This window comes from Micromonas commoda, chromosome 13 (assembly GCF_000090985.2).
Source record: "Micromonas commoda chromosome 13, complete sequence".
Taxonomy (NCBI): domain Eukaryota; kingdom Viridiplantae; phylum Chlorophyta; class Mamiellophyceae; order Mamiellales; family Mamiellaceae; genus Micromonas; species Micromonas commoda.
The window spans coordinates 216,188-243,753 of record NC_013050.1 but is presented as its reverse complement, the minus strand read 5'-3'; the positions used below and the strand labels follow the sequence as shown (position 1 = coordinate 243,753).

Below are 27,566 nucleotides of genomic sequence, written 5' to 3'. Positions count from 1 at the left end.
ATGATGCAGCAGATGGGAGGCATGATGCCTCAGATGGGAGGCATGATGCCCCAGACGGGAGGAGTGATGAACGGTGGTCAGGGTATGATGATGGGAGGTATGATGCCCCCACAGATGGGAGGCATGCCGCTGGATATCATGCCGGACACCACATACACTCCGTCCGAGAAAAAGAAGCCAGAGCCCCAACACCATGCCGCGTTCGATCAGTTCAAGATGTTTTAGACTCAAGGTTTTTGCCGCGCACGCTATCAAGATGACAAAATAGAATGGTAGAATTCAACGTGTCTTCTTCTATGCGGTGCTCTTCGCTTAACCCCTCCTCGCAGAAGACGCCGCCGACCTGGACGCCGCCTGCTGCCTGAGCCGCGCCTGCCTCGCGCGGATGGCTTCCTCCTCAGCGAGCTTTCGAGCCTCTTCCTCGGCCTCGCGGATCGCGGCTCGTTCCTCCTCTTCGGCCTCCCACTCCTCGATCCGGTCCTTGATCTTCAGCAGACCGAACACGCCAAGCACGAGCGATCCCACAAAGGCCACCAAGTTGCCCACCCCGCCCTTCTTCTCCTTGACGTGGTGAGTCTTGAGCATGGCCACGAGCTTTGCGGGCAAGGCGCCGGTCATCTCCTCGAGCTTTTCTTCGCCCCTCCACAGCTGATACGTGGGCAGCGCCTTCACGTTACACTTCTGAGCGATCTCAGGGAGCGCCTCCATGTCGACCCTGACGAAGTGGATCTTCTTGTACTCCGCCGATTTGGCCAAGGTGGTCATGTACGGCTGCATGCTCTTGCTGGAGGAGCTCCAGCCCGCAACGAACTCGACGAGGACCAATCCGTTGTCGCCCGCCTTCTTGAAAACCTTGGCGTACTCTTCCACGGTGTGGCAGTTCACGATCCTGCTGAAGGCCATCATTTTACGGGCGCTTCCCGCGCGCCTCCTGACCGCCATCTTTTGCGATCCGGTGCCTCGTTAAAAATCTGTGATATGAGCGTTTAGCGCGGCGGGTACCCAAAGAGGACGTGCGCACGGCGAAAACTCGACGCTTTCGTCTGACGGGTTAATGAGCGTCGGCGGTTCCGCGTCGACGATTCTGAGCTGGTGAGGCCGATAAACGTTGGAAGAAGGCGGAAGAAGGAGTTCGTCCGTAGCGATTTTATCCCCTTTCTGTTCGTCGATCGTTGACTGAGCTGATGAGATCGCGTAACTTTAAAACCCTAGAACCCTCAAAATAATGTCAATGGAAAATCAGTCAGGGAAGCTGTTGGAAATATGTATTGTAACTGCAATTGGAGCTGTGCCCATGATATGCACGCAGTCTGCCCCAAGAGGCATTGGAGACCGCCCATCATCATTGACCTAAAGGCGAGAGGTATTCCTGACAGCGAGCCCTTTACAGGCGGCGCACGTCCGAGTATGAGTGACGCCGATGAATACTCCTCCGATGACGATGGTCACATCCACGACGACTTCGAACCCCAAGTCGACCCGACGCTGAGCGTCGACGTCGGATCCGGCCTCTCGGTGCGTCCCGAGGACTGCCTGTTTCGCCCCCTGCGCGATCAGAGGCTATCTCGCCCGCCCCGATCGCCCACCTCGTTCCCCGCCCTCGACTTACCTCGACTTCCTCGCCCGAATCTCGCAGAGCCATGACTGGGCGGATATCGATAACTCCGACCTCGTCGCTAAGGTCCGTGGCAGCGCCGGTTTCCGCATCATGCGCGAGTTGCAGCCTTGGGACGGCGCCCTCGAGGCGCCCCCCGCGCTGTTGGAGGGCAAGGTGTTCGAATTCTTTTACGTGCAGAGGAAGGAGGCTGATCTCTGGAAGGCGCTCGCCAAGGAGTGCTTCCCGAAGAAGTACGAGGAAGCCTCGAATGACAAAGCTGAAAAGAAACGTCTTCAGTCCCTCTGGGCTCAGGCGGTGCTAGACGAGATCAAGGCGATGAGGGAGCACGGCAAGCACACCCTGCGCTTTCTCAACGCCGTTGTCAATGCATCCTCGTCTGCCGCGGACCACTTGTTCCTGCGCCGCGAAGCCCTGAAGCACGGACCGGGTTCCGTGGAAGCCAAGGCGGCTCAGATCCTCTGGGATCAAACCAGCAACAGGATCAAGGACCAGGCCTTCGACGCCATGCACCTGTGGACAAACAAGGGTGGCGCGCAGTCTGGCGGCGTGGCGCGCATGTACAAGCACCAGCACGAGTTGCTCGATGAGCTCGACAAGCACTACACGACCGTAAACAAGGCTATCGAGGCAGACGCCAAGCCCCCTCTACCTCTACATGTCATCCTTTCCACCCCGACCGGCTCCGGTAAGACGTTCACCGCGCTCATGGTGCACCTTAGGCTGCTCAAGGTGAAGCACCCAAACGTCATCTTGGTGTACTCCGTGCCCACCAAGCAGGTCCTGAAGCGCGTCGGTCAAGAGTGCGAGGCGCACGCCGCGCCCTACTGGACCGCCGCGCGCGACCATTCTGGTGATGGCACCCTTCACCAGGTGCGTCGTCCTTACTCCATTCGCGACAAGGCGCGGAACAGGAAGGCGCTGCGCGCCAAGGCAGCGATAGGCGAAAAGCTCAGCGCCGGTTCAGGCACCATCGAGCAGCAGCTGGAGTATGCCGCGGACGTGGGATATAAGCTTAAGGATCGCGGTGCGGGCAAGCCCGACATTATTATCGCCGACCTCAACACCACCGCCTCGCTTCTGAAGGCGGCTCACGCCGCGAAGGAGTCGAGCTTCTACCACAAGAACAACCTGCTTCTCTACTTTGATGAGCCGAACATGGGTATCCACCTCGACCCCAACGTGCTCGGGGTCGTCTCAACGATCCAGAACCACATGCCCGTCGCTGCTGTACTTGCTTCCGCTACGCTGGGACCCTGGGAGGGTCTCGAGCCGTGGTGGCGCGGTACGACGCCCGCCAGGCAGATCACTATCAGCCTGGAGCCCTACGACCTGCCAATGTCCACCCTCAACGTGTACTCAGAGGAGAAGACCTCGCTCTCACCCATCAGCCCCTTGGCGCTGTTCAACAACCATGCGGAGTATCAGCGAGTTATGTCTGATGCTCGCATGCCGACTCTCCTCCTGCGCCACCTCAATCCCGCGCAGGGTAACGACCTGCTGGGCATAAAAGGACCCGGCGGAGACTGGGACAAGATTCAGGGCGACGTCAAGTCTCTGCGCCACGCCGTCGAGCCAATCTTCAAGAACCTGTCGTATGAAGAATTCACCCGATTGAAGGCGCAGTGGGCGACGGGTGTCGGTGCCGCGAAGAAGGTTGACGGCATCCGCGGTGCTCTGTCCAAGGAGGGCGTCACGATGGTGGGTTGCATTGACCCGAGGAAGGTTGCACTCATGCTCGCGGGTTTTGGTGACTCAGAGCAGTGGACGCAGGAGGTGCATAGGCTCAACTCGAAGCTGAAGGAGGCCGAGCGCGTGATGAAAGAGTCCGCCAAGAGCGAGAAGAAAGCGAAAAAGAAGGACGAGGAGGAAGAGGCACAGATGGGCGATGAGACAGAGGGGCAGATTGGCCTCATCACCCTGCGACCGATGCTCAAGGTGTCCGTGGCAGAGGCGCTTGAATCTGACATCGACACGCTCGTCATGCTTTCCAAGGGCATCGCGTACGCGTGCGGCAGTGGAACGGATCCTATGGTTAAGCGCCTGTACAACCAGGCTCTGCTGACCGTACCCGACTCACTGAAGGGTCGAGCCCCGCCTCTTAACGTCCTCGTGGTTGACTACTCGTCCATCTATGGTACGGATTGCCCGGCGGTTGACACCCTTCTGCTTCAGGAGGATCTCGGTAGGTTACTGGCATGGGAGGACCTCCAGCAGTTCCTCGGTCGTCTCCGTCGCGACGGTACTGCGATCTTCTATTCGCTTCGTACCCTGCGTCGAGCCGCTCTCGGTCCCGGCGCTGAGGAAGCGGAGGACAAGGCTGAATGCGAGTATCAGCGGGACGTGGAAGTGGCAATTCTTGGGATGCAGGGCAAATCACGCGATTCCGAGGCTGAGGCTGCCGCGCTAAAGAAATTAGCGGAGTCTTTGGGTCGATCATTCGCTGAGACGGGCGCCCTTGCGACGGCTTGCGTGATGTCACTCGTGCTTCCTGCACCCAGTGGTCTCCCGGATGGCCTTCCCAAGGTTCACCCTTCCGAGCCCGCGGGAACAGACAAGGATCTGTTGGCCCAACTCGCCAAGCAGCTCGAGACGAATGGTGAGATGTTAGAGATGATGCTGAAGAAGCGCGCCGATCAGATTCTCGCCATTAACAAAATCGAGGCTCTGGCTCTCTCGGCGAGCCCGTTTGTGAAGCGCACAGGTGGTGTTCGCTACCTCGGCGCGGCGGCAAAGACACTGCAGGTGCTGTACGACGCGGACGTCCTCTCGGAGGAGGCGGTGATTGCTTGGGGCCAGCAAAAACAGGCTGCGTTGTCGCTGGATCCGGACATGGATGCGCGGTTCTTCGAAAAGGCGAAGCCGTTCATCAGCTGGCTGGAGGAGGCATCCTCTTCTGAGGAGGAGAGCGACGAGGAGTAGAAACTTTTGACAAGCAATCCTCCCCAGTCTGTCACAACGATTCATCCTTTGTTCTGTGTATTCTTCGCGCGGCTTCCAAGAAATTTAGTCTCGGATGGATCAACATGAATGTTGATCACGCCCAACGAGGTCGTTGCTTGGTTCTCGGATATCGCGCTTTGGCGTATCGGCAGGGCTCTGGCGCAAAGTGGTCAGCCGCCGGGGCGTAAACACTGCTCCGCCGCGCTCGACATACTCAGAAGTGTATCGCGGAGAGCTCCTCGGCTTTTGCAACGTCTGACGTCTATCCGGTGCCTCATCGCGCGCCGGCCGCTCTGATAAGGGTTTGGTGGAGAACGGGCTGAACTTCCCTGTATCAGGCGGCCACGCCGCAGACCCTCAGGCTCCGAAACTTCTTAACAAGCGCATGATGTCGGGGTGGGATATCCCGTCAAGCTTCCTGACGGACGAAGAGCTTCGCGGTGCGTAATCCTTTACCGAGGTCATCCAGTAGATAACGCCTTTGCGTCGGTCGCGGCCGCCCTCCGCGCGTCCAGTTCCTTCTCTTTAACCACTGCGGTGTATCCACTTTCTATTCATGCCCAGAGTTCGGTTTCGCGGACATTTCCCATGATGGTCAGAACGGACCACAGCAGACGCAGCAGACTAACGAGACGAACCGCATGCCCACAGAACTGATAGGCTTGAACGCCGCTCCTCCTACGTCGGGAAGCGACGACAACATGCCAAAAGTTGCGTGGGCCCATGGCTGCCTCGAGGAGTCGATCGCACCTACCAATGGCTTTACCAACGCGATCCCCACTACGGCACGAGAGCAGACGACCCATGAGATGGGCGTCAAACGCGTGCTCAAGTCCACCGTGGTCGCTGGCACAGCCACTGGGTCGCAGGCCAACAACAAGAAGAAGAGGAGTTGCCGTCCAAATCCCGACAAGACGCTGGACAAGAAGACACGAAACATAACCAACACCCGCAAAAGAGGCCTCTTTGACAATCACAGCAGCGGCAGTGCTACGAGCAGGCCATTTCTAGCAAAAGAAGAGAACGGCTTGGCAGATATCCACAACCTTCCTTGCGTCGACGGAGAGAAAGCTATCCCCGGTGGTGGCGGTGAGAAGCCTCGATCCAGCCAGTACAGAGGTGTCACCAAGCACAAGCGCAGCGGCAGGTGGGAAGCACACATTTGGGTCAAAGAGACAGGCAAACAGATGTACTTGGGCGGATATGATAAGGAAGAGCACGCCGCCGAGGCCTATGACGTCGCCGCAATGAAATGCAAAGGGGGCAAGAACGGGCGAAAAGTCAAGCTGAATTTCCCAGAGGCGAAGTACACAGAGCTGAGTGGATACATGGCTTCTGTAAGCCTTGAGGAACTGGTCATGGCGATTCGCAGGCAAAGCCAAGGTTTTGCGCGTGGCTCGTCCGGTTTCCGCGGCGTGACCCAGCACCCTAACGGCAGATGGGAGGCGAGGATCGGCATGCCGAACTCGAAGCACATCTATCTTGGCCTGTACAACGAGGAAAGCGCTGCGGCGCGGGCTTACGACATGGCCCTCGTTCGGCTCCGTGGACCAGGGGCTGCCACCAACTACACCCTGGCCAATTACAAGGATGAGCTCATGGCCTTCGAGGACGACAAGCCCGGTGGTGCGCAGCTCGAGGCTAAGGCTGCTTGCAAGGAGGAGGTCAAGAACAAGGAGGCTTGAGGAGAGGATGAGACGACACAATCAGTCCCACGGCTAAAAAAACGTCTACGGTTTGATTGTCTCATCCTTGATCAGGTCCGACATCGTCTTCGCAAACTTGTGTATGGGGAACCCCATGACGTTGAAGTAGCATCCGCTAATCGAGCTGACAAACGCACCTGCTGGCCCTTGAATACCTGCGCCGCGAGAATTACGAAATGAACTTTAGATGGTCTCCACAACGAAAAATGTACATAAAACGTAGGAGTCTCAATCAAGTAACGTACCGTAACCACCAGCCTTGTCGAAAGGTTCCCCAGTTTTCACGTAAGCCGCAATCTCCTCGGTGTCAAGTGGGGCGAAAGTCACGTGAGTGGTCTCCGAAAACGACTTCACGAGCCTGCCGTCCGTAAATACTAGCGAAACTCCGGTATGAACCTGATGAGAGACGCCCTGCAACGACAAAAGCATGTTTGTTGCCTCTGCCTCGTCCTTGGGCTTCTCCATGATAGTTCCATCGGGTGCTTCTACCACCGTATCGGCCCCGATAATCATGAACGGCGAGTTTTCCTCCTGCTCGAGGCGATCGGCAACCTCTAATGCCTTGTGCTGCGCGGTCGCCATGGCGTATTCGCCACCGTTTCCGAACTTCGCCTTGTCCAAATCCTCGTCGAAACGAGACACCACCACATCGAACTTCAACCCGAGATTGCCCAGGATTTCACGCCTCCGGGGCGATGCACTAGCAAGCACTAGATGCCTAGCGCACAAGGCCTCCGCGTATTGAAGCAACATCGCGTATGCCCCCGTCCCTCACGTCCAAGTCCGGCTCAGAATGTAACAAACTCCAATCATTTTCGTGCTAACGGCGTTGCCGTGACAGGAGTTTTATTTTATCTCACCACCGCTGCTGCCTTCTGCCCACTTTCTCTGCCACACCCGTGGGCATTGATCAGCCTCGAGAAGTCCGCCAGACCTGGGTCGCTTCAGGCTGCATTCAGAAACACGGAAACCTGTTTCGTGCCTATAAAACACGAGCCAGCCGCAGGGTAGAAGGGATTAGGGTTAAGACAGATGGATCCGTCTCAGTTGGCCGGGATCCCCCCCGAGGATGAGAGGAAAATGACGGCGATGGTCGAGAGTATGCAAGTCCGCGACAGTCTTCGCATGTACAATAGTCTCGTGGAGAAATGCTTCTCCAATTGTGTGCAGAGTTTCCGGAGAAAGGATCTGGAGAAGGATGAGGAGCGGGTGAGGCTGCCGACAAGACACGCTCCACCTGCCACCACCAGAGCGAATCCTGCAATCAGCTGACATCTCTTCCTCTCTCGTTCCCGCAGTGCGTTACCAAGTGCTGCGAAAAGTTTTTGAAGCACTCTGCTCGCGTGAGTCTGCGCTTCGCGGAGCTTAACCAGCAGACTATGGAGCAGATGGGGGCACCGCCTTCGTAGTAAACCTCTTAATTAATTACGTGCTAAAAGTTGAACGTACCCTCCTGGTTGCGCACACTGTATTTACACGGTCACCGTAGCTAGGGCATCGAAGTAGGTCGGGAACGTCTTCTTCGTGCACGTCGGGTCCATGATAGTGACACCAACACCCCCACACGCGGCGAGCGAGAATGCCATGGCCATACGGTGATCGTCGTAGGTATCGATGGAGACACCCTCGTTGATCTTGCCGCTCCCTGGGGGAGTGATGACGCAGTAGTCAGCACCCTCGTACACGTCGCATCCGAGCTTCCTCATCTCGGTGCAGATGGCGATCATACGCTCCGTCTCCTTCACCCTCCAGCTCCCGACGTCACGAATGGTGGTGACACCGTCCGCGTACAGCGCCGCCACAGCGAGGGTCATGGCGGCGTCGGGCATGGCGTTCATGTTCACGTCGATGGCCTTGAGCTTGCCACCAGGGCCCGTGACGGTGACATCGTTTTTGCCCCACTCCACCTTCGCGCCCATGAGGCCCATGGTGTCAGCGAACTTCGTGTCGCCCTGGAGGCTGTCCGTGCCGCACCCAATAACCTTCACCTTTCCTCCGGTGATGGCCGCGCCGGCAAGGAAGTACGATGCTGAGGATGCATCACCCTCCACAAAGGCCTCGCCGGGCGACTGGTAGGTCTGTCCACCCTTGACGACGAATCGCTGCATGTCGTCAAAGACCTGAACTTCGACCCCGAACCTTTCCATCAACTTGACGGTCATGTCGATGTAGGGCTTTGAGATAAGCTCGTCAGTGATGACGATCTCGATATCGCCAGTGGACAGAGGAGCCGCCATCAGCACTGCAGTGAGGTACTGGCTGCTGACGGATCCTTTGAGCTCGACGCGTCCGCCGGGGAGGCCGTTAGCCACGACCTTCACGGGAGGACAGCCCGTTCCCATTGTGCACTCAGCATCGACGCCAAGCTGCTTCAGGCCATCGACCAGGTCTTGGATTGGGCGCTCTCTCATGCGCTCGACACCGTCGAGGACGAAAGTACCCTTGCCCGCGGCGGCAACAGCGGCGGTCAGAGGCCTCATCGCGGTACCCGCATTCCCGAGGAAGAGCTCAGTGCCTTCGACGGCGAACTTGCCAGCGCAGCCCTCGATCTCGAGCACGTTGTTGTCGCGATCCTCGGTGATCTCGAGGCCGAGCTGCTTGAGGGCGTCGACCATGAAGCGGATGTCGTCGCTATCCAAAAGGTTCAGCACCTTGGTCTTGCCCTTCGCAAGGGCGGCGAGAAGCAGGATGCGGTTGGACATGGACTTGGAGCCCGGTAGAGTAACGGTGCCCTCAATCTTCTTGATGGGCTCGAGATAGAGCTTCTCAAGGGTTCCGGTGGACGCCGTGACCGCACGGCTGGGCTTGACGGCCCGACGGCCCTTTCGCGCATCACGCGTGCGGGGCTTGAGGGCGGTGGTAGAAGGCGCGAAGGCCGACGGCGCGGCAACAGCGCTCATATTCGGCGGCGGCGCGTGCGAGGAGACAAAAAGCAAAGGAGCACCGAAGAGGACAGACGTGACGAAGCGTCAGTCACCGGACGTCCCGCGTTGCGTTACGTGCACTGTCGGGCAATCGGATCGGCTCTGGGTTGCGGCGGAAAAGGGAACGCAAAAATGCAGATAAAAAATCCAGATCGAGGAAAACGATTGATTATCCGAAACGAATCAATTTTTATCGGTCGAAATCAAAAGTAGTTAATTTAGAATTTTCTGAAGGAAATACATATGAGTTTTTAGTCAGAGAAAGGTAAGGATGGCTATCACGATCGGACGAGACCGTGATGAAGAAAAATAACGTGCCGGCTCCCAAAAAGATGTTGTAGAAAAAAATCGCTACAAGCCCACTTTTGTCACTACTCGACGGTTCAGGGGACGGAACCGATTCCATCAGTTTTGGCATGATTTCCACGAAGGAATAAGACAAGAAGAATGGTCGATGGCGAGAATCCGAAATGGCGAAAAGAAGACTCTGTACGTAATGGCTGGTAGCTAGTTAGCTCTACGCGAGCAGAAAGACTGGACAATGAAACCAAACGGCACCGGGATGAGAAGCGGGATGAAGTCACTTTCAGAGCGAATGCAAACCGTAGTTGAGGAGACCAGAATTATTTTGATTGCCATCTAAAGGACGATCCAACACGTAGCGCGGAAGTAAACAAATCAGTGAGATAGAAACTGATGTGGTACCTTCGTACCAACCAAAAAGCTGGCTACTGGTACATTAAAGTTGCAGTATAAGTTATTAAGCATGGTCTGTGGAACGGCATCCTCACTTCAATGACAGAAAAACTATTACACACAACTATCTTCGCCAATGCGAAACACGCAAACCGTTACAGCAAGCTTGTCGGTTTACAAAGATGAAACAAAAGTCAATTTGAATTGATCAATGCGTTGTGTTCGAAAGTTCAATGACTTTCTCGCACACGCCGTCTCGTATGGATGCGCGCATTCAATAATATCATACAAGCTAGCATAGTCACGGCAGTTTCTGCGATTGCTATGCAGCATGTCAGGACAACAATCCTACATGTACTGCTTCAAATGACTTGCAACTAGTTGATGAATGGTTTTCTGCATCGAAAAAACTTTGCTCGAGACAACAACTTACCTTGGAACGAAGGAGCGGCTTCAGATTCTTGTTTAGCAGAAAACGACGAAAGCATATGACGGATCTTTGACAAATGCAGGCAAGGAGCAGGTGTAGCGTCGTTATATGATAAATGCAACTCCGATGTCGGGGTTGTGTTCATCAGATGATTCAAGTATTTTTTGAATGGCAGAATGCCAGCTAAGATGCACTCAAGATGATAGAGAAATCTAAACAGCCTGCAGACTTTTGTAAAATGCGAAATATTCGAGGACTTTTGGTCGCAAACACGCGTTCATGCCTTCTCGACAACGTTAGTATGAAAAAGTGCAACGATGAATGGGATGAAGTCTCGTCAAGGGCTCCCTGTTCGAAGAATCCTATGTTGTCATTGAGATAATCTGAAGATGCAGTTGAATTGAAGACTGCGCAAGCTGCAAAACATATTATAGGCAACCCTACAGGTGTATTTCGGGTTAAGCCACGATATTAACGCCTTGTGCTTCGGACATTCGCTTTTTGGAATGCCGCGTTGATATGTCAACCGATTTGTGTTTTGCTGTGTTAATGAACAGTTTTGCGAATCTTACATCGAGCGAGCCAACGGCAGTATGATACGATCAATGAGTTCGGATGGGCTTCATGTGCGAAGTTTTTCAGTTCGTTGTTTTTACTCGCTGTTCTTTCAATGGTGTTGTGCTCAATACAATAATCTTGCTCTAAAGCTACTTGAGATGTTTCGCATCTTAGCTAGCTTAGAGCGAGCAGCTCCAGGAGGTACCAGCTTCGGCAGATAATATGTAATATGTCTACCTTCGTACCGGTAAGAGTCCTTTCATCATTCGACCCTCGAAGTTTCATCGAAACTGTCACTCGTCGTGTGATGCAACAAAAATCATGGACCACAAGCAAGAAATTCCAGCAACGACATAAAAATCGATGCCTTGAAGCTTCGTTCTGCATGCGAAGGTAATAAATTAATAGACGAAAAGTTAGGCTCCTCTCGTCGTTCTCTTTTATCAGCACCACACATACATGCATTCATGCTTGGTTGGACGTGGATTCATTTTCAAAGGCCATAAAACATGGATTTCTAACTGGATTACATATGCCAAACAAAACGCGGAGGAGCGTAGAGAAAAATCGCGAACCCTCTCCAAGGGGGGCTGTCTTCGTGATGTCTTTCGGATTTTTTCCTGCTCAACTTAAATTACTAATTCTAGCGTGACTGATTCATTGTATCACTTGTGGTTAATTATCGATAATTTCGTTGGTGATTTTTGATTTTGCGCAATTTCTTCTCCGGCAACACACATTTCAGACTTTGCATCCGCCCCATCGATTTCAAACAGTGAGATGGCCGCGGAGGAAGAGCCGAAGGTCGGCTCCAAAAGGAGTCGAGAAGAATCCGGCGATGACGACGTGGAAAAGAAGGTCGCCAAAGAGGAGGAGACCAAAGTGACCGAAGATGCGGCTGGCAAGGAGAAGACGGAGGATGAGCTTGGCAAAGTCGACGAGGGTTCGGACAAAAAGTCCGATGGAGCAGAGCCCGCGAAGGTTGATAAGCCCTCAACCTCGCTGTTCGGCTCCGCAAGCGCCGGAGGCGGCTTCGGGGGCTTCGGGGGCTTCGGATCTTCCAGCACCGGCGGTGGTTTTGGCGGTTTCAGCGCCGGCGCAGGAGGCGGTTTCGGTGGCTTCGCCAAGTCCGCGTCCACCGATGGTGGGTTCCCTTCTCTCTCGTCGGTGTTCGGCGACGCAAACAAGCCCGTTCAGCTCTTCGGAAAGCCCGCCGCCGACGCGGAGGACGATGACGGTGACGAGGGCGACGAGGATGCGGAGGGAGTGACCGACAAATATTACAAGCCCGTGGTCAAACTCCAAGAAGAAGACGTCAAGACGGGCGAGGAGGAGGAGGAGTGCATCTTCGCCTCGGAGGGTGCACTATACGAGTTTGTCGCCGAGGAGGGCAAGGGGTCCACGTGGAAGGAGAGGGGCCGGGGGGAGATGCGCATCAACCTCGGCAAGAACGGCGGTGCTCGTATGGTCATGCGCGCCAAGGGTAACTTTCGGCTCATCCTAAACGCGGCGATGTGGAAGGACATGAAGTTCTCCAAGATGGAGGGAGGGAAAGGGGTGAGCTTCCCGTGCAAAAACGCGGTGTCCGGCTCGGACGCGAAGGTGTCCACCTTCGCCCTCAAGATGCGGGTGAGCGCGACCAACGTCGTTCAGCAGGTGGATGCATTCATGAGCGCCACACGGAAGGCGCTCGACGCCATACAGGAGGATACTAAGAATCAGGAGGTTTGAGCAGTGTAATACGAAACATCTGAAAAACATCAGCATGGTGAAGAGTGTGCCCGAACCTAGTCCACAATAAAAGCTGCACCGTGCCGTGAGGCGACCGGTTTGCGACGGAACGCGCGCGTGAGTTACTTTATCCGCGACACACATCGGGATGGGGCTGAACGTGGAAGAAGAGGTCGCGCAGCTTCGCGAGGAAATCAGGCGACTTGGGAGCGAGGGACCTGACGGGAAGATCGCGGTGCGCCATAAACCTCGTCGTCCCCCCCAAAGTCTAACATCACGTTTTGCAGGTGAAGTTCGGAGTCTTATTCGCAGACGATCGCTGCGCAAACATATTCGAGGCGCTGGTGGGTACTCTTCGTGCAGCGAAGAAGCGAAAAGTAATCCACTTTGAGGGAGAGATGCTACTTCAGGGAGTTCACGACGACGTCGACGTTGTTTTATTGGAGTGATGACAGCAGTGTTGAGCTACTCTAGATTTTTGCTAAAAGTCCAACCCACATCCTCAGAGTCCAAGGAGGCGTCGATAATCCCTGCCGGGCTTGCACACGATGAAATCCTCCAGATCCTCGTATTCTTTGGCGGATCCACCTTTCCCCCCTTCCGACTCCTTCAGCGCCTCCACGAACGGATTCTTGTCCCGCTTCCGACGCTTCTTTTTCCGACGCCTCGCCTCAGTCGCTGCAAGCTTCTGAGCCTTCCTCGGGGTGTCCCCGTTCAGCAATGGCTTCGCATCCGGCACGATCCCTGAATCCTCCTTCGGTTTGAGCCTCCGTCCCGGGCTTAGCGGCGCATCCGTCCAATCATCCGCCCAGCTCATCTTGTTCGCAAGGGCGGTCCGCGTATGCAGCACCTCCTCGAGGTACTCGCCCCCTTTCCCCTTCTCAACGAAAGTCTCCAGACCCCTGACCGGCGCCCTGGGATGTCCGTCGGCATCCAACGAGAGCCTCGCAGCCATGTGAGCGCTCCTGAAGAAGAGATCCCAATGCCATCTCTGCAACGTATCGGATTCTGGCTCGGGGATGATAGGGCAACGCATGAGAACCTCGACAGAGCGCAGCAGGTAAGCACCAGAGGAGATCACAGCAGCCTCCTCCTTCGAGCCGGGAGTAGCCTTACATATCCATTCGAGGCAGATCCTTGCCGCCTGCAGTGCTAGCAACGCCAATGATGGCAGCTCCGGAGTCGCTGATACCGTCGCCTTCCCCGAGGTGTCGAAATACACCTGCACGGCAGTCAAAATTTTGTGCAGCGCAGTCGCAGCGTCTGACATCGCTTCGCCCGTGTCAGGCGCGTAATCAACACTAGCCAGCTCCGCAAGGTCAGCCTCCAATGTCTCCAATAGACACAGAAGGGCGAGTAAGAGACGGCCTTTAGTCACGTGTCTAGATGCATCGACGAGAACGTCGGAGAAGCTGACTACGCGCACCGGGAGGGAATCCACGCGCTTGTAATGATCAATCACCACCTCCAACGCCTTCTTTGCAAGTTCCGGCTTCATGCGCTCGTGAAAGATGGCATCGCGAACAACAATCACGCACGCATCCAAGACAAATTCAGCATCAGCCGAGGCTTCCGCACCGCTTGAGATCGCCAGCACGTGGATTACGTCGAGCATGGCTGCGGCCGACTCATGCGCAGCTTCGTCGTCGAATGAGGTGCGACATAGGAGCTCGTCGAAAGCGTTGCATACCATAGCAGCCACACTGCACATCGGAGAGTGCTTGCCGGCGCGACCTGCAGCGACGAACGAGTTGGACGCCATTGCCGGATGTACGCGTTTGGCCACCGTCTGAGATGCATGTATACGCTGCGAGCTGTTCGTGACCTTGAGAAGCAGGCTGCGGACGAAGTTCATGCCCCCACGGGCAGATGCGACCACGATGCAACCCCGCAGCAGCTTCAAAGCAGCTGCTGCTTCATGTGGAGCGCGCGATAGCCAGGCTGCAGCCGCGTGTTCAGCGCACGCCAACACCGAACCGTGCTTCTGTTTACTCAGCGGGTACCTAGACTCGATGGAAAGGTCCAGTAAGCAGCGAGCTGACATATGCATGATGTGTGCTGGTCCAATGCCGAGATCCAAGAGCTTCACACATCCCTCAAGGGACAACCTGCACCTGTTGCCAATCTGGCTCCTCGATGCCGCAATTAAGGTGCGATGCGCATCCAGGAGGTGGGTAAGATACGCGGTCGTGTCGGTCAGTTCCGTACTGGTTGACCGCTTTGAGTTGATGTGTCTCAGCAAGCTCAGCGACGACGCAGAGAACCTCGCAGCCTCATCGATCATGACCTCCAGCGACAACCTGAGAGTGCAAAACTGCTCTTCCTTGCCCTCGACCCCTGCGCGTGTGAGGTTTTGAACACCATCCACGACATCTAGCATCGTTGCAAAAGTATCCGCCCCAATTTCGGGATTATCCCTCGCGTCCACGAGCAGGAGGCGCAGTGCACCCGGTGCAATACCCAACACCGCGATAGGTCCCCCGGCTTCTTCCGTGTTTGCACTGACAAGACGCAACATTTCTCCTGCGACATGCGACGCCGCTGAAGCTGCGTTGGACGATACTCTCAAGAGCGTCTCCTTCAGCCCAGTGTTGGATGAATCTATGACCTCTCCCGCCAGCTCGAAAGCCAGGCATCTGACGATATCGTCCTGGTGAGAGGAGCCGATATCAAAAAAATCAATCGAGCACCTTGCCAGTGCCTCGCTCGCATCACCGCACGCTATTTCAGCTGCTGCATGTAACGCACACCCAGCCTCAACGACGCCGCGCTTCAGCAACCCCGTGCACATATTTACTACCGCAGCCTCGCACACCAATGAGCACGACACGGTGGCGATGCGCGTCGCAGCCCTCGCGATGCGAACAGCTGTCATCTCTGACTGCGACGAAGCCAAATCACCCACGCTCTCGAGAACCAACACCACCGCCGACTCCTCTTCCGCGCGCAGCGCGCCATCTTTCGAAGGCCAGCACCGAGCGACAACCTCAAAGATATCGATCCATGCCGGAAGGCATCCTCCGACGACCCCGTGTGCCGCGAGGACGAGCGCGTCTCCTCGGATTGCGGGCCACCGCCGCGCAATCGCGGGCATTGCTCTCGTAGCCAACTCGCTCGGCTGCGCCAGGCAAACCTCGGCAAGATCATCAATCGAGCGGCCGTCAAGGTGATCCACCCACGCCGTGATATCATCAGGCGACATGTTTCCAATGAACGCGGATAGCCTACCGATCGCCCGTCTCTTCACGTCCCTGTCGCGGCTTCCCGCGGCGGCAACGGCGAGCGCAACGAGCAGCCGAGCAGGATTCCCGCCGAGATCGTTCTTCTCGATCGCGCGCTCTACCGTCGCGAGCGTCGCCGATCCCAGGTCGGGGAAGCGAGCGAAGTGCGTCCTGAAGACCTCATAGGTCTCGCAGGATATCGCCGCCTCCTCCGGCGCGTTCAGCAGGACGTTCACCGCGCACGTGCACCATGCCGCAGCCCTGCTGGAGGTTGCCTTGGCATCGTCGTCCCCCGCGCGCGCACCCGCGAGCTTCCTCCCCGCGAACGACAGGCACGCCCTGAGCACGGTCGTGAGCAGTCTCTCACCCCCTGGTATCCCACCCTCGCCCTCGATCACCATCGATCCCTTTACGAGCCGACGTTGCGTCAGTTGCTCCTCGGCGACGGTCATGTCCGCCTCGAGCAGCGCGCCGAGGATCTGCCCCAGGCCGTGCACGGGCCATTCCGCCTGCAGCAGCTCCGCGACTTCGAATGGCTCGCTCATATCAGTCGGACGCGACGGTCATGGTATCCTCAAGATCCCGCGATCGCCGCTCGGAGCGCGTGGCGCACCGGAAACACCGTGTCCGCGTTGTGGCGGGACCCCGTCGGCACCGGACGCGAAAAAAGTTTGAGAACCGAGCGAAACTCAGAAGAGTCTCCAGCCAGACTGCCAGAGCCGGATTCGGCTGATGACTCACGTCGGGCGGCTGGGCGCCGATCCAAAAAGATATTTTTCCGAGAAAAAAGCAACTACCGCCGCGATCGACCTCGGCCCACTTCTGCCCGCGCGCGTCGACCGACGCACGTAAAACACACGCTCACCCGAGTCACCTCCCAAGTCGAAACCAAAAGATGCCTCAAGGTGGGTTCTCGTGGCCTAACCGCGCGCCTTTTCCCCGCTCTCATCTTCCCGCGCTCGAGTTAACAATTTAATCTTCCCGATCGCCGTAAATTTCTCAACTTGATGTCCTCTCGACGTGAACGCAGGATTTGATACGATCGCCCTTCACGGTGGCTACGACCCCCACGGTGATGAAGCGGTATATGGTCTCGGTCAGGGTGCCCCCCGCGGCGTTCCCCTCTACCGCACCGCCCCTTACCAGGTCAGTCAGCCGCCGCAATCTTTCCTCACGTGATAATCGCTTTTTCATACCCCCCGCTGTTCCGCGCGATCGTGACCCGCCCTCCCCACGCCCCCCATGTTCCGTCAACAGTTCAAGAACACCGAGCACGCTGCCAACCTGTTCGCTCTGAAGGAGCTCGGCAATATCTACACACGTATCGGCAACCCCACCACCCACGTCCTCGAGTCGCGCGTGTCCCTCCTCGAGGGTGGCCATCCCCTCGCCGCTGTCGCCACCGCCTCCGGAACATCCGCCATTTTCTACTCCATCATCAACCTCGCCCAAGCTGGCGACAACATCGTGTCCAGCAACAAGCTTTACGGTGGCACCTACACGCAGTTCAACGATATCCTCCCCACCCTAGGCATCACCGTCAGGTTCGTCGACATGAACGATCCCGAGAACATCAGGGCCGCTGTTGATGACAAGACCCGCGCTGTCTTCTGCGAGTCTGTGTCCAACCCTGCTCTCGAGATCTGCGACTTGGAAGCCATCTCCAAGGTTGCCCACGACTACAACATGCCCCTCATCGTGGACAGCACCTTCTCTACCCCGTACCTGACCAAGTGCTTCGACTTCGGCGCGGATATCATCGTCACCTCCCTCACCAAGTGGCTCGGCGGCCACGGCACCGGCGTCGGCGGCATGTGCATCGAGAAAGGTACGTCTCAGGGCAACCCCCATCATCTTTTCGGCACGGTTATCTCCTTCCCTTTTGTCTCCAATACCTGTACTGATTCTCTTGCTGACCTTCCGATGATCCATTTCCGCACTTGAAGGTGGTTTCAACTGGGCCACCGGCAGGCACCCGCTCTTCGACACTCCGGACACCTCCTACGGCGGTCTCCGATGGGGCCACGACCTCCCCGAGACGCTCGCGCCCCTCGCGTACAAGCTCCGCATGCTCACCGTCGCGCTTCGCAACATCGGAGCCGCCCAGTCCCCCGATAACGCGTGGATGTTCCTCCAGGGCATCGAGACCCTGTCTCTTCGCATGGATCGCCACTGCGAGAACTCCCTCAAGGTCGCTGAGCACCTCAAGGCACACCCCAAGGTCGCCTGGGTCAGGTACCCCGGCCTCAAGGACGATCCCGAGTACGCCAAGAACGTCAAGTACATCAAGGGCAAGGGTGGCGGTATGGTTATCTTCGGCATCAAGTCCGCCGACGCGCGCAAGGCTGGTTCCACCTTCATCGACTCCCTCAAGCTCATCAGCCACGTGGCCAACGTCGGTGATGCTCGCACGCTCGCGATTCACCCCGCGACCACGACCCACTCGCAGATGAGCCCAGAACAGCAGGCGGCGGCTGGCGCTCCTCCCGACATGGTCCGCCTCTCCATCGGTTTGGAGACGGCCGAAGACATCATTGCGGACATTGATCAAGCACTTGAGCAGGCAAACTAAGCGAAGAAGAAGGAAGGGGCTGGGGGGAGGAGCGACGTTGTGAATAAGAACGCCAAGAACCGATGCTGCAACACATAGTTTGTTTAATATGCACTCAAATTCAAACGTCCATGTCGTACGAGTCCCGCGGGACAACGTCCTCGTCGTCGCCTTCGACCAAGGCATAGAGTCCAATTGCCTCCCTGATGGGATCCAGCGCCGCGTCGCTCTTGTCCCCTCCCCCGATGGCACCCTCGAGCAGGTTCAGCACGTCTCGCGGTGTGAGAACCTCATCAAACGGCGGTCCGAGGCGAACCGCGAAGGACTTCTGGTAGCATCGGCGCGCGGCCCTCGCCACCGGCGTGTTCACGAGTGACCGGACGTACTTGATGTCACCCGCGGAGGCGCGAAGCTCCGAGAGCTGCTCCCAATCTGTCTCAGCAGCCGCCCTGCGCCAGCACGCCTCCAAAAGGGTTTTATTCGCCTCCCTGAACGCTCCTCCCGCGGAAGCAAACACTGAAAACGCGTCGAGCACGTCCTCGGGTTCACTTCCAGCGGCGCCGCCGTTGCCCTCGCCGAGGCACGACTCCACCAGTCGCAGCGGAGGTAAGGGTGTCGCGGAGTCGTCCCCCTTGCCGCCGGACCTCCGCGCCAAGAGCCCGGATTGGATCTCGGTAAGGTTGAGCGCGGCGTCAATCGACACAATCTCATCAGCCTCGCTCGACGCACCAGAGGCGAGGAGCGAGAGCTTCGCGAGCGAGAGGAACTGTCGCCGTTCGGCGAGCGTTGCTCCCTTGCCGGAAATTCCCTTGGCTCCGGTGCCGCTCAGCCCGCGCAGTGTGGATGCCGCCCCGACGTAGTCGTCGGCACGCAGCTGATGCAGCCACAGGAGCGGCGGCCGGGGTCGCAAACAGTCCGTGAGCTCATCGTAGAACTCATCTGGAGTGTTCTGGAGCGTCTCAGCGATCCTCCTTCCGACGCTGCCGCTGCACCCGGGGTGACACATCGAACGTTCAAACATAAAAGTGGCGAAAGTCCCTTCCCCGTCCACGGGTGCGCCTCGCAAGGTGCGCATGTGGTGATGCAGACGAGCCGTGGCGGAAGCCACGGCGGCGGCGTCGGCGGCTTCCGCCAACGCCGCCTCGCACACCTCCGCGAGTTGCTCGTATCCAAAGTGTGCCTCGGCCACCGCGGCGACGGCGTCCATCGTGACCCCAAAGCCGGGACGGACAGCGCCGTGGAACCCGCCTGATCCCCCGCCGCCCTCTCGCGCGGCGTCCATGAGAGCGGGCAGAACCGTGTTACGCGCGGATATGTACTCGGCGCGTGCAGCGGCGCGTGCATCCGACCCCGCCTCCGCGGCGGCTACGTCAGCTGCGCACGCGTCCAGCAGTGGCGTCGCAACCGCGAGCAGCCTGGATCCGAGCGGCGCGGCGAGATCCGGAGCACCTCCGCGGGCAGCCTCATCCCTGAGAAGCACGGCGGCAACCGCCGCCGCGCGCAGGGCCCGTCTCGCGCCCTCGCCCGCGTTCCACCTCGGCGCCGGCGCGGTCGAACCCGAAGAGACGAACGGCGGATACAGCGGCGCGTGGGAGCGCCTGTAGTCGGCCGCGGCGTTGAGAGCTCCGAGCAGAGCCCGGGAGAGCGTGTCCAGTGCCGTCGCCCGTTCGTGCAGCGACCCCCGCGATTCGGCGCCGGCGTGCGCGTCGATACCATCCGCGAGCGCCGGGAGAAGCGCCGTGGCACATCCCGTGGCCCGACTGTAGCACACCTCTGCGGCCGGTCGTCCCTTCACGGCGGCGTCCGACGACTGAAGCGCCTCGCCCGCAGCCACCGCGGCGTCGCGAAGCAGCTCGAGCGGTTTTCCGACTTGCTCTCCGACGCCGCCTTCCAACTCGTCAGCCTCGGCGGCCTCGTTATGGATCTGTCTCACGCAGAGGAGCGCCGCGACCATCTCGCCGTGCTCCAAAATCCGTTCTCGCTCCGCCGCGGAGAGGAGGTTGTACACCCCAGCAGCCTCGACGAGCCACTGCAGGAACATGTCGTGACGCCTGGCCTTCTCGTCCAGGTGCATCTCCACCGCGGGTCCCGGGCCGGACGGACCGGGCCAGTGCTTGGGAAGCGCGTCGACGATGGCCCTGCTGTTGGACGCGAAGGGGGCGGCGCATACAACCTCCGGCGAAGCGGCGGCGTCGAGGGAGCTGGTGAGCGCGCCCGCCGCGCGAAGCCTGAACCCAGCCTCGGAGGGAACCCCGCCGCTGCCACTCGCGTACGCGGCAAACTCGGCGCGTACCGCAGCCTCCGCCTCGGCGGGATCGACGTCGATTGGAGGGATGGGTACGTCCACGGCGGCCAAGGGCGGCGGCGCCTCCGTCTCCATCTCCCGCTCAACCTCAGTCGGCGTCGCCGCGGCCGCCGCCGTCGCCGGGGAGTAGGCGACCACCCCCATGAGCTCCGTCAACATGAGCCAGCCCCCGACCGAGGGTGCTGCCGCGGCCGACATGACGCGTCCACCTCCCGCCGCCGGGTCGTGCATGAGCATCTGTTCGCTGAGAGTCTCGTGCGCGAAGAGCGCCGCGCCGCCGCCGGGGGTGACGACGAGCGCGGCATCCGTCGGCGCGCCACCCGCGAGAACGGTAGCCCCGCCTCGCGCGCCCCCGCCGCTCGGGACGGCTCCCGCGGCGGGCACCGCGGATGCCAGGACGGCGAGCGAGCCACCTCCCGCGCACAACTCGGCGCGGTGGAGCGACCAACGCCGACCCTCCGCCGCGAGCACGACGACGGCGCCGACCCCGGCTCCCGGCGCGGGGGCGGCGGAGATGAGCTCGACGTCCCCCTCCGTTCTCAGCGCCCTCATCACGGCACCCAGCGCGCGGTTGGAGACGACAAGCGCGTGACCTCCGCCCCCGTCGCGGTCCACCTCCCACTCCTCCAGGCGTCGACCGGTCAGCGCTATGAGCCTCGTCGCGTCGCCCCGGCCCGGCGCGGGTCCCGCCCACGCGAGCGACCTGACGGCATCCTCGTCCGTCTCCGTCGCGTCCACCGCGAGGGGATCGGTGAGGAAGCGCAGCGCAGCCTTCGCCGACGACATCGCCGCCGCGCCCCACTTGGACGGGGTGTACGTCGCGTTGGAGCCTCCGCCGGGCGTGGACGCTCCGCCCGGCGTGCCGCCGCCGCTCGCGCCGTCCCTGCGGTTGATCGCCGTCACCGTCACTGTTCCCCGCGCGACGCACTCGACGAGGAACAGCTCGCCGCGGTCGCACCCGACGACGGCGATCAACCCGCCCCTCGCCGACGGCATCGCCGTGAGCGCGGTGACGCAGGGTGCGGCGCCCGTGTTCTCCCGCCGCGGCAGCCTTGCCTCTCCCATCTCCTCCCTCGTCCCGGCGACGCCGTCGCACCGAGCCACCGCAACCTTGCCCGAAGCCGCTCCCGCTGCCACTACCCAGAGCGTGGCGCCCCCGTCCGCGGAGGCGACGTGCACGAGAGGGGGCGACGTGTCCCCGGCCACTCGGGGAGCGACGTCGTACTCGGCGTACGTGTCGGGCACGGCGCCGCCCTCGGTGGAACGATCGCCGGCGCGCGATGGGAGCGCCCACGCGTGCACTCTGCCCTCGTGCGTCACCCACGCGGTGCCGCATTCGGCGTCCAGACCGCCGCGCGCGCTGCCCGCATTGCCTGCGAGATGATGCGGAGAGAAAAAGAGGTGAGGATCGGGTCGTCGACGGTCGCGCGCGCGAGATCCAGGCGCGCGACGCGGTTGGCGAGGGTTTGATTTTGTTTCCACCAGGGATCGGCTGGTGCGGGTCCTTACCTGTCTGAAGCACGTCCGACACGCGGCTCGGAAGCTTGCACTGCACGCGCCACATCTTGCCCGAGTGCGCGCGAGCCTTCGGTTCGATGTGTCGCCGCGCGATACGCCGGAGGGCTCTGGGCTTTGAGCCTCGGCTGCGGGCTTTTTGAAATATTTCGGCGGTTGCAGTGTCCCTTTCACGCTTTCGCTGTTGAAGCGAGCTTTTTGGCTCCAGCCATCACACCGCGTACCCGCGCCGGGGAGGGGCCGTGGCCGACGCGAGGTGCAAGGGGATCTCCTCCCGGGTTGGTGGATAGCCATGGGTCTGTTCGGGGATCTGCCCTCGGCGAAGGACGGGTCGTCGAGGGGCGACGGGGGCGGATCGTCCGAGACTCCCGCGAAGCGATCCGATGGCGCCGCGACGACGCCCGGATCCACCGCGGGAAAGACCGGAGGATGGTCCGGAGCCGGCAGCGCGCTCAGGGCTCCGCCTCGAAAGTCGCCCGCGCTGCTGAATCCCCAGATGTTAAAGGCGCAGGCTGCCGCATTGCGCGCGCAGCAGGCCAAGCTCGCGCGCCAGAAGGAGGCGACCTCGTCCGATGCTCCGGGCGGGTCGTCCGCGGTCAGGACCCCGGGTGCCCGACCGTCGGCGACGGCGACGCGCGTGGTGGTGACCAAGACGGGCATAGGAGGTGGCGCCGTCCCCGAGCCGTCGGCGGCCACCTACGGCACCCTCAGCGCCGAGGTGGCCGACGAGTATCAACCCGGTAAGCCAAACTCCTACGAGGATGTGGTTCGCGCCAGGGCCAGGCGCGTGGCGACGGAGCAGGCGGCGAGAACGAGGGAGCGCCAGAGGGTGGAGCTCGAGCGACAGCGGCGTGAACTCGAGGAAGAGAGACGGACGGCGCAAAAGGCGGCGGGCACGGCACCGGACAGGAGCTCCCTGAACGTCACGGGGGAGGAGGCGTTTGCGCGGCGAGCGACGGTGAGGTTCGGCAAGGTTGAACCGGCGGCGTCCAAGCTTTTGGCAGCGTCCAATGAGGTCGAACCGGAGAGAGCGGAGAGGACGCCGGAGCCGCAAAAGCCTCCCGCGCCCGTGAAGGATAAGGGGTTGACCCTCGCGCAGAAGATGATGGAGAAGATGGGTTGGAAGGAGGGCTCCGGCTTGGGTAAGGACGGGCAGGGCATGACCACGCCCCTCATGGCACAGAAGGACGGAATTCGATCCGGCATCATCGTCAACGCGCCGGAAATGTTTCCCAACAGGTCCACGATCATTGGAGAAGTATCAGCCGAGGGCGATGGGGCACACACGCTGCTCGGCGCGCCCGCCTTCGTCTCGTCGGGTTCCTCGCTCGCGGGCTCGGCGGTTGTCCCGGCGGTTGACGAGGGGGATAAACCCGCCACTCCCACGAGGGTGCTGCTGCTGCGTAACCTGACGGGGCCGGGGGAGGTGGACGGGGACCTCGAGGATGAGGTGGCGGAGGAGTGCGAGAGGTTCGGCGCGGTGGTGCGGGTGGTGATATTCGAGGTGACGGACGCGGGGTTCCCGGCGCCGGAGGCTGTGCGGATCTTCGCGGAATTCGTCGAGGCTGAGTCCGCGGAGCGGTGCAGACTGGAGATGGACGGTCGCTTCTTCGGGGGACGGACGGTGCGCGCGACGTCCTACGACGAAAGTAAGTTCTTCGCGAACGATCTGGGGCCGCAGCCTGGGGAGAAGGCTGTGGGTTCGTGACCCCGCCGCGAGACCACGAGACGGTTGTGATGGTCGATATCATTCAGTACCGTCGTCATTCCTCCTTGCTCTTCTTCTTCGCCGGCGCGGTGATGAGCGCGAGCGCCATGGCGAAGCTCACGCCGACGACGCCAAGCGCGATCAGGGTCCCGCCCCACATCCTCGGGGACCTTTCAAACGCCGCCACCGATCTCTCCCACGCCCCCGACACGCCTCCTTTCCGAAACCCAGTCGCCACCCAGGCGAAGTCCTTCTTCGCCGTCGCCATCCAACGGTCCGCGGCGTCGTACGAGTCTATGATGAGCAGCGCCAGGGATTTGGTCGTCTCGGAGAAGATCCTCTGTATGGGCGTGAGCTCCGGGGGCACGTCGCGCGCCCGATTAGGGTCATCCGCGTACGTCGCCGTGGCGAACTCCGCAAACGCATCCGCGGTTCTCTCGCCGCCGTACTTGAACATCTTCCTGTCGCGGAACAGCAGCACGGTGGGGAATCCCCGGACGTTGAACCTGTCCGTGGTGATCGGGTTGTTCGGTCCGTCGATGTCGGCCACTATCACGGCGTTGTCCATCTCCTCCGCGAGCCTCGTCCACTCCGGATCCATCTTCGCGCAGTGTCCACACGTCTCGCTCTTGAATCTGACCAACCATACGCCGGAGGTTTGTCCAGTGGCCGCCTGCGTGTGATGCTCGAACGTCGCATCCGTGAGCGTGACCACCTCGGCGGCGTTGGCAAAACCCGGGAGGCACACGAGCGCTAGAAGCGCGATGCGGGCGATCAAGCGCATGGAGCGCGCGTGTGATGAGGAAGTGAAACCAAGAGACGGAGAGTTTCACGACCAAGTTCCTACAAGTCATCAGTCGGACTGTGTCACACTGAGCAGCTGAGGTCCTGCGCGACCTATTTGCACGAACCCTCGAGCAGATCGAAGGTCGGGTTCAGACCGAGGAGCGCGCGCGTGGCTCGCACTCCGTCGAGAACTCTCCTCCGAGGTTCTTGCCGAGCGCATCTCGGACCCGCCGAGGAACCCTCGCCCACTGCACCCGCACCCCGCGCGGTTAGATAGATCGGTCCGTTCTCAGAGAAATCCACCGATGGCGAAGCAATTCTACGGAGAGGCTGCCAACTTCCCGGGGGCGCCCGAGAACTTCGACCCGTCCGACCCACTCGCTGACAAGGTCGCGGCCATCGCTCAGAGAGAGCACGTGGTTCGCGAGAAGATGGTGAAGATCGAGACCGCCAAGGTGAGCGCCCGAGGCGACGCATAACTCCCCTGCCACGCTGGAACACACATCTGAAATAAACCCTAGGCTACGCTGGCCCGACCCGAGCGCCTTCGGCTGACGCGATTCCCCTTCACCCATTCGACCGCAGCTGCTTCGCGAGCGAGTTCAGGAGTGCTACAAGATGGAGGGCGTGAACCATTACCAGAACTGCAAGGAGGTGAGCCGACTCGCCCCTTCGAACGATGACCCCGTGCCCGAGATATTTTAACATCACCAACCCGCGTTCCTCCCGCCGCGTCGACTGACACATCGCTCGCCCTCCTTTTCATCACGCAGGAGGTGAAGGCGTATCTCGAGTCCATCAAGAACGTCGGTGTGCATCGTTCGAACATCGGGCCGAACGACAAGGCGATCGACCAGCAATAGGCGTCTATCAGAGTCGCTGTGTAAAACAACTGTCTGTCAAAAAATGAGCACCCCGTCGACGACGCCCGACCGACTCCCTCAAAGCACCGACCCACCTCGGAGCACCGACCCACCTCGGAGCACCGACCCCCTCGGAACTTCCTCAGAACCCCGTCAGCTTCCCCGCGACGCACGCCGCGAAGACGATCGCCCCGTACTGCGTCCCGTTGCTCCTGAACTTAGCCGCGCAATCCTCGCCGTCGTCCAGGTTGACGTCCCGAACTTGCCATGCGAGGTGCGCCGCAGACGCTGAAACGCCGAGATAAAACGCCGGCCCGACGCCCGCCGCGTGACCGGCCGCGCACAGACCCGCGGTGGACGCGGCGCCGAACGCGGCCAGGTACTTCTTCGTGTCCTCCGCGCGTCCCCCGGCCATCTCCTGCAGGTGCAGCGCCGTGGACTTGACGCCGATCTTTTTATCGTCGTCCTTGTCCTGATGCGCGTACACGGTGTCGTATAGCAGCGTCCAGAACACCCCGCTGGCGTACAACGGCGCGCACACCGCCGGATTCAGGGTGCCGTGAACGGCGGCGTATCCCAGCAGCGCGCCCCAGTTGAACGTGAGGCCCAGGAACGCCTGAGGCCAATTGGTGAGTCTCTTCATCGCCGGATACGCCGCCACCAGCGCGAGCGAAGAGGCGCCGAGCGCCTTGCTGAAATCGTTGAGCTGAAGCAGGATCCCCGCGCCCGCGCCGAGCTGGGCGGCCAGGAACACCAGCGCGGCGGTCGGCGACACGGCCCCGGACGCGATCGGCCTGTTCCTGGTTCGAGCCACGAGTTTGTCTATGTCCCTGTCCCAGAGGTCGTTCACGGTGCACCCCGCGCCCCGCAGCAGGAACGCGCCCGCGCAGAACAGCGACGACAGGTACGGGTCGGGCGGACACCCCGGCGGGGCGGCGAGTGCGATGGACCACAGGCACGGCCACGCGAGCAGGTACACTCCCGCGGGTCGGTCCAATCGCACCAGCTTGGCGTAAGGCACCGCGAAGGGCGGCAGCGTCTCGTCGACCCACGTGCGCTCAGCCTCGGGGGCGCGCGCGAACCCGTCGCCGCGCGACGACACGGACGCGGCATCGCCGGAGTTCACCCGATCTGCATCGTCATCGTTCGTCTCGCGCGCGGTGACGTCGACGCGATCGGACGCGTCTCCGCCCCTCCTCGTCGGCGGGGAGACGGAGTACCCCCTCGCGCCATCGATCGATGGGATGCAGACCCGCGTCGGAGCGGACGCCTCGACGCCGATGCTCGCGAACGGGCGACGGCGTTCGGACGCTTCATCGAGGGACCGATCGCGCGCGCGCGTGGATATATATCGTCCCCAACCCTCGCGGAACCACCCGAGACGTCGCGATGTCGTCCACTCCCCCGCGCTCGTGCTACCCCATCCCCGATGTTGCGCGGGCGACGCCTCGACGAGCGCTTGGCAACGCGTCAGCTGCCTCCCCGCGGCGACCAGCGCGCGCCTCATGTGTCCCAGACGTAACGATCCGCGCGCCTGGGTCTTCCCGGAACCGCCGCGAACGCCGTTTGTCCACCCCTCGTCGCCGACGGCGAGTGTATCCCGAGCGTATGACGTTTGGTTTTATTGCGTCGGCATCTTGTCTTGTCAATCGTCACACCCGATGAGCGCGGGGACCTTGTTCCGGGTGACCGCGGGCATGGCGGCGAGTGACGGGTCCGCGATGCTCAAGAAGAAGGTTTGGGCCGTGGTGGGCAACCACGGCAAGAACCCCGTAGTCGGGCAGCTCACTGAGAGGCTCAGGAGTCACGGGAAGGAGGTCTTCCGCGTGAACCCTTACAATAAGCCCCCGGCCGAGTTCAGTTCGCTTAAGGACCTCCCGGACCCTGAGTCTGTGGAGTGCGTGGATCTGGTGGTGAACCCGACGATGGGCATGGACGTCGTGGAGCAGATGGCCGCGCTTGGGATACGCAACCTTTTCGTCCAGCCCGGAGCCGGGTCGAAGGAGCTCAGCTC

At 60.2% G+C, this 27,566-nt stretch overlaps 15 protein-coding genes across 15 annotated transcripts; 8 read left to right on the top strand and 7 right to left on the bottom strand.

Moving 5' to 3' along the window:
• Positions 1 to 570: 570 nt before the first annotated feature.
• On the bottom strand, positions 571 to 888 carry MICPUN_74289 (predicted protein; the record flags this gene model as incomplete). The annotated part of the gene is made up of 1 exon (XM_002505388.1): positions 571 to 888. A coding segment is annotated over one exon (318 nt), but the record flags the coding sequence as incomplete, so codon positions are not given.
• Positions 889 to 3,623: 2,735 nt separating this feature from the next.
• Positions 3,624 to 4,562, top strand: MICPUN_109343 (predicted protein). Its single transcript, XM_002505637.1, has one exon. It carries the CDS (start codon positions 3,647 to 3,649, stop codon positions 4,535 to 4,537), a length of 891 nt encoding a protein of 296 aa, XP_002505683.1. The 5' UTR covers positions 3,624 to 3,646; the 3' UTR covers positions 4,538 to 4,562.
• Positions 4,563 to 4,943: 381 nt separating this feature from the next.
• On the top strand, positions 4,944 to 6,243 carry MICPUN_63468 (AP2-like protein; the record flags this gene model as incomplete). The annotated part of the gene is made up of 2 exons (XM_002505636.1): positions 4,944 to 4,998; positions 5,123 to 6,243. The coding sequence occupies 2 exons, from the start codon at positions 4,944 to 4,946 to the stop codon at positions 6,241 to 6,243; spliced, it is 1,176 nt and encodes a 391-aa protein (XP_002505682.1).
• Positions 6,244 to 6,288: 45 nt separating this feature from the next.
• Positions 6,289 to 7,017, bottom strand: MICPUN_87574 (predicted protein; the record flags this gene model as incomplete). Its single annotated transcript, XM_002505387.1, has 2 exons — positions 6,289 to 6,419; positions 6,510 to 7,017. The coding sequence occupies 2 exons, from the start codon at positions 7,015 to 7,017 to the stop codon at positions 6,289 to 6,291; spliced, it is 639 nt and encodes a 212-aa protein (XP_002505433.1).
• Positions 7,018 to 7,296: 279 nt separating this feature from the next.
• On the top strand, positions 7,297 to 7,673 carry MICPUN_87662 (predicted protein; the record flags this gene model as incomplete). The annotated part of the gene is made up of 2 exons (XM_002505635.1): positions 7,297 to 7,473; positions 7,563 to 7,673. 2 exons carry the CDS (start codon positions 7,297 to 7,299, stop codon positions 7,671 to 7,673), a joined length of 288 nt encoding a protein of 95 aa, XP_002505681.1.
• Positions 7,674 to 7,689: 16 nt separating this feature from the next.
• Positions 7,690 to 8,474, bottom strand: MICPUN_54614 (predicted protein). The gene has a single exon (XM_002505386.1). It carries the CDS (start codon positions 8,424 to 8,426, stop codon positions 7,737 to 7,739), a length of 690 nt encoding a protein of 229 aa, XP_002505432.1. The 5' UTR covers positions 8,427 to 8,474; the 3' UTR covers positions 7,690 to 7,736.
• Positions 8,475 to 11,652: 3,178 nt separating this feature from the next.
• MICPUN_63464 (predicted protein) lies at positions 11,653 to 12,603 on the top strand (the record flags this gene model as incomplete). Its single annotated transcript, XM_002505634.1, has 1 exon — positions 11,653 to 12,603. The coding sequence occupies one exon, from the start codon at positions 11,653 to 11,655 to the stop codon at positions 12,601 to 12,603; it is 951 nt and encodes a 316-aa protein (XP_002505680.1).
• A 148-nt stretch (positions 12,604 to 12,751) lies between these two features.
• Positions 12,752 to 13,052, top strand: MICPUN_63463 (predicted protein; the record flags this gene model as incomplete). The annotated part of the gene is made up of 2 exons (XM_002505633.1): positions 12,752 to 12,838; positions 12,891 to 13,052. 2 exons carry the CDS (start codon positions 12,752 to 12,754, stop codon positions 13,050 to 13,052), a joined length of 249 nt encoding a protein of 82 aa, XP_002505679.1.
• A 53-nt stretch (positions 13,053 to 13,105) lies between these two features.
• On the bottom strand, positions 13,106 to 16,369 carry MICPUN_63462 (predicted protein; the record flags this gene model as incomplete). The annotated part of the gene is made up of 1 exon (XM_002505385.1): positions 13,106 to 16,369. The coding sequence occupies one exon, from the start codon at positions 16,367 to 16,369 to the stop codon at positions 13,106 to 13,108; it is 3,264 nt and encodes a 1,087-aa protein (XP_002505431.1).
• Positions 16,370 to 16,719: 350 nt separating this feature from the next.
• On the top strand, positions 16,720 to 18,511 carry MICPUN_63461 (predicted protein; the record flags this gene model as incomplete). The annotated part of the gene is made up of 4 exons (XM_002505632.1): positions 16,720 to 16,729; positions 16,855 to 16,970; positions 17,082 to 17,652; positions 17,771 to 18,511. 4 exons carry the CDS (start codon positions 16,720 to 16,722, stop codon positions 18,394 to 18,396), a joined length of 1,323 nt encoding a protein of 440 aa, XP_002505678.1. The 3' UTR covers positions 18,397 to 18,511.
• On the bottom strand, positions 18,497 to 22,244 carry MICPUN_103707 (predicted protein; the record flags this gene model as incomplete). The annotated part of the gene is made up of 2 exons (XM_002505384.1): positions 18,497 to 22,053; positions 22,190 to 22,244. 2 exons carry the CDS (start codon positions 22,242 to 22,244, stop codon positions 18,497 to 18,499), a joined length of 3,612 nt encoding a protein of 1,203 aa, XP_002505430.1.
• A 243-nt stretch (positions 22,245 to 22,487) lies between these two features.
• On the top strand, positions 22,488 to 23,903 carry MICPUN_63459 (predicted protein; the record flags this gene model as incomplete). Its single annotated transcript, XM_002505631.1, has 1 exon — positions 22,488 to 23,903. One exon carries the CDS (start codon positions 22,488 to 22,490, stop codon positions 23,901 to 23,903), a length of 1,416 nt encoding a protein of 471 aa, XP_002505677.1.
• A 394-nt stretch (positions 23,904 to 24,297) lies between these two features.
• Positions 24,298 to 24,627, bottom strand: MICPUN_76765 (predicted protein; the record flags this gene model as incomplete). Its single annotated transcript, XM_002505383.1, has 1 exon — positions 24,298 to 24,627. A coding segment is annotated over one exon (330 nt), but the record flags the coding sequence as incomplete, so codon positions are not given.
• A 292-nt stretch (positions 24,628 to 24,919) lies between these two features.
• Positions 24,920 to 25,596, top strand: MICPUN_54611 (nadh-ubiquinone oxidoreductase). The gene is made up of 3 exons (XM_002505630.1): positions 24,920 to 25,144; positions 25,275 to 25,343; positions 25,463 to 25,596. Exons 1-3 carry the CDS (start codon positions 24,995 to 24,997, stop codon positions 25,550 to 25,552), a joined length of 309 nt encoding a protein of 102 aa, XP_002505676.1. The 5' UTR covers positions 24,920 to 24,994; the 3' UTR covers positions 25,553 to 25,596.
• Positions 25,597 to 25,694: 98 nt separating this feature from the next.
• On the bottom strand, positions 25,695 to 27,059 carry MICPUN_63456 (UbiA prenyltransferase domain-containing protein; the record flags this gene model as incomplete). Its single annotated transcript, XM_002505382.1, has 1 exon — positions 25,695 to 27,059. The coding sequence occupies one exon, from the start codon at positions 27,057 to 27,059 to the stop codon at positions 25,695 to 25,697; it is 1,365 nt and encodes a 454-aa protein (XP_002505428.1).
• Between the last annotated feature and the right edge of the window lie 507 nt (positions 27,060 to 27,566).

Bases quoted from the DNA above. Each gene is read 5' to 3' on its own strand.
- MICPUN_109343 (XM_002505637.1), top strand. From the start codon at position 3,647: ATGGTTAAGCGCCTGTACAACCAGGCTCTGCTGACCGTACCCGACTCA.
- MICPUN_54614 (XM_002505386.1), bottom strand. From the start codon at position 8,426: ATGACCGTCAAGTTGATGGAAAGGTTCGGGGTCGAAGTTCAGGTCTTT.
- MICPUN_54611 (XM_002505630.1), top strand. From the start codon at position 24,995: ATGGCGAAGCAATTCTACGGAGAGGCTGCCAACTTCCCGGGGGCGCCC. The intron at 25,145-25,274 runs GTGAGCGCCCGA...ATTCGACCGCAG, and splicing joins TGAAGATCGAGACCGCCAAG to CTGCTTCGCGAGCGAGTTCA. The intron at 25,344-25,462 runs GTGAGCCGACTC...TTCATCACGCAG, and splicing joins ATTACCAGAACTGCAAGGAG to GAGGTGAAGGCGTATCTCGA.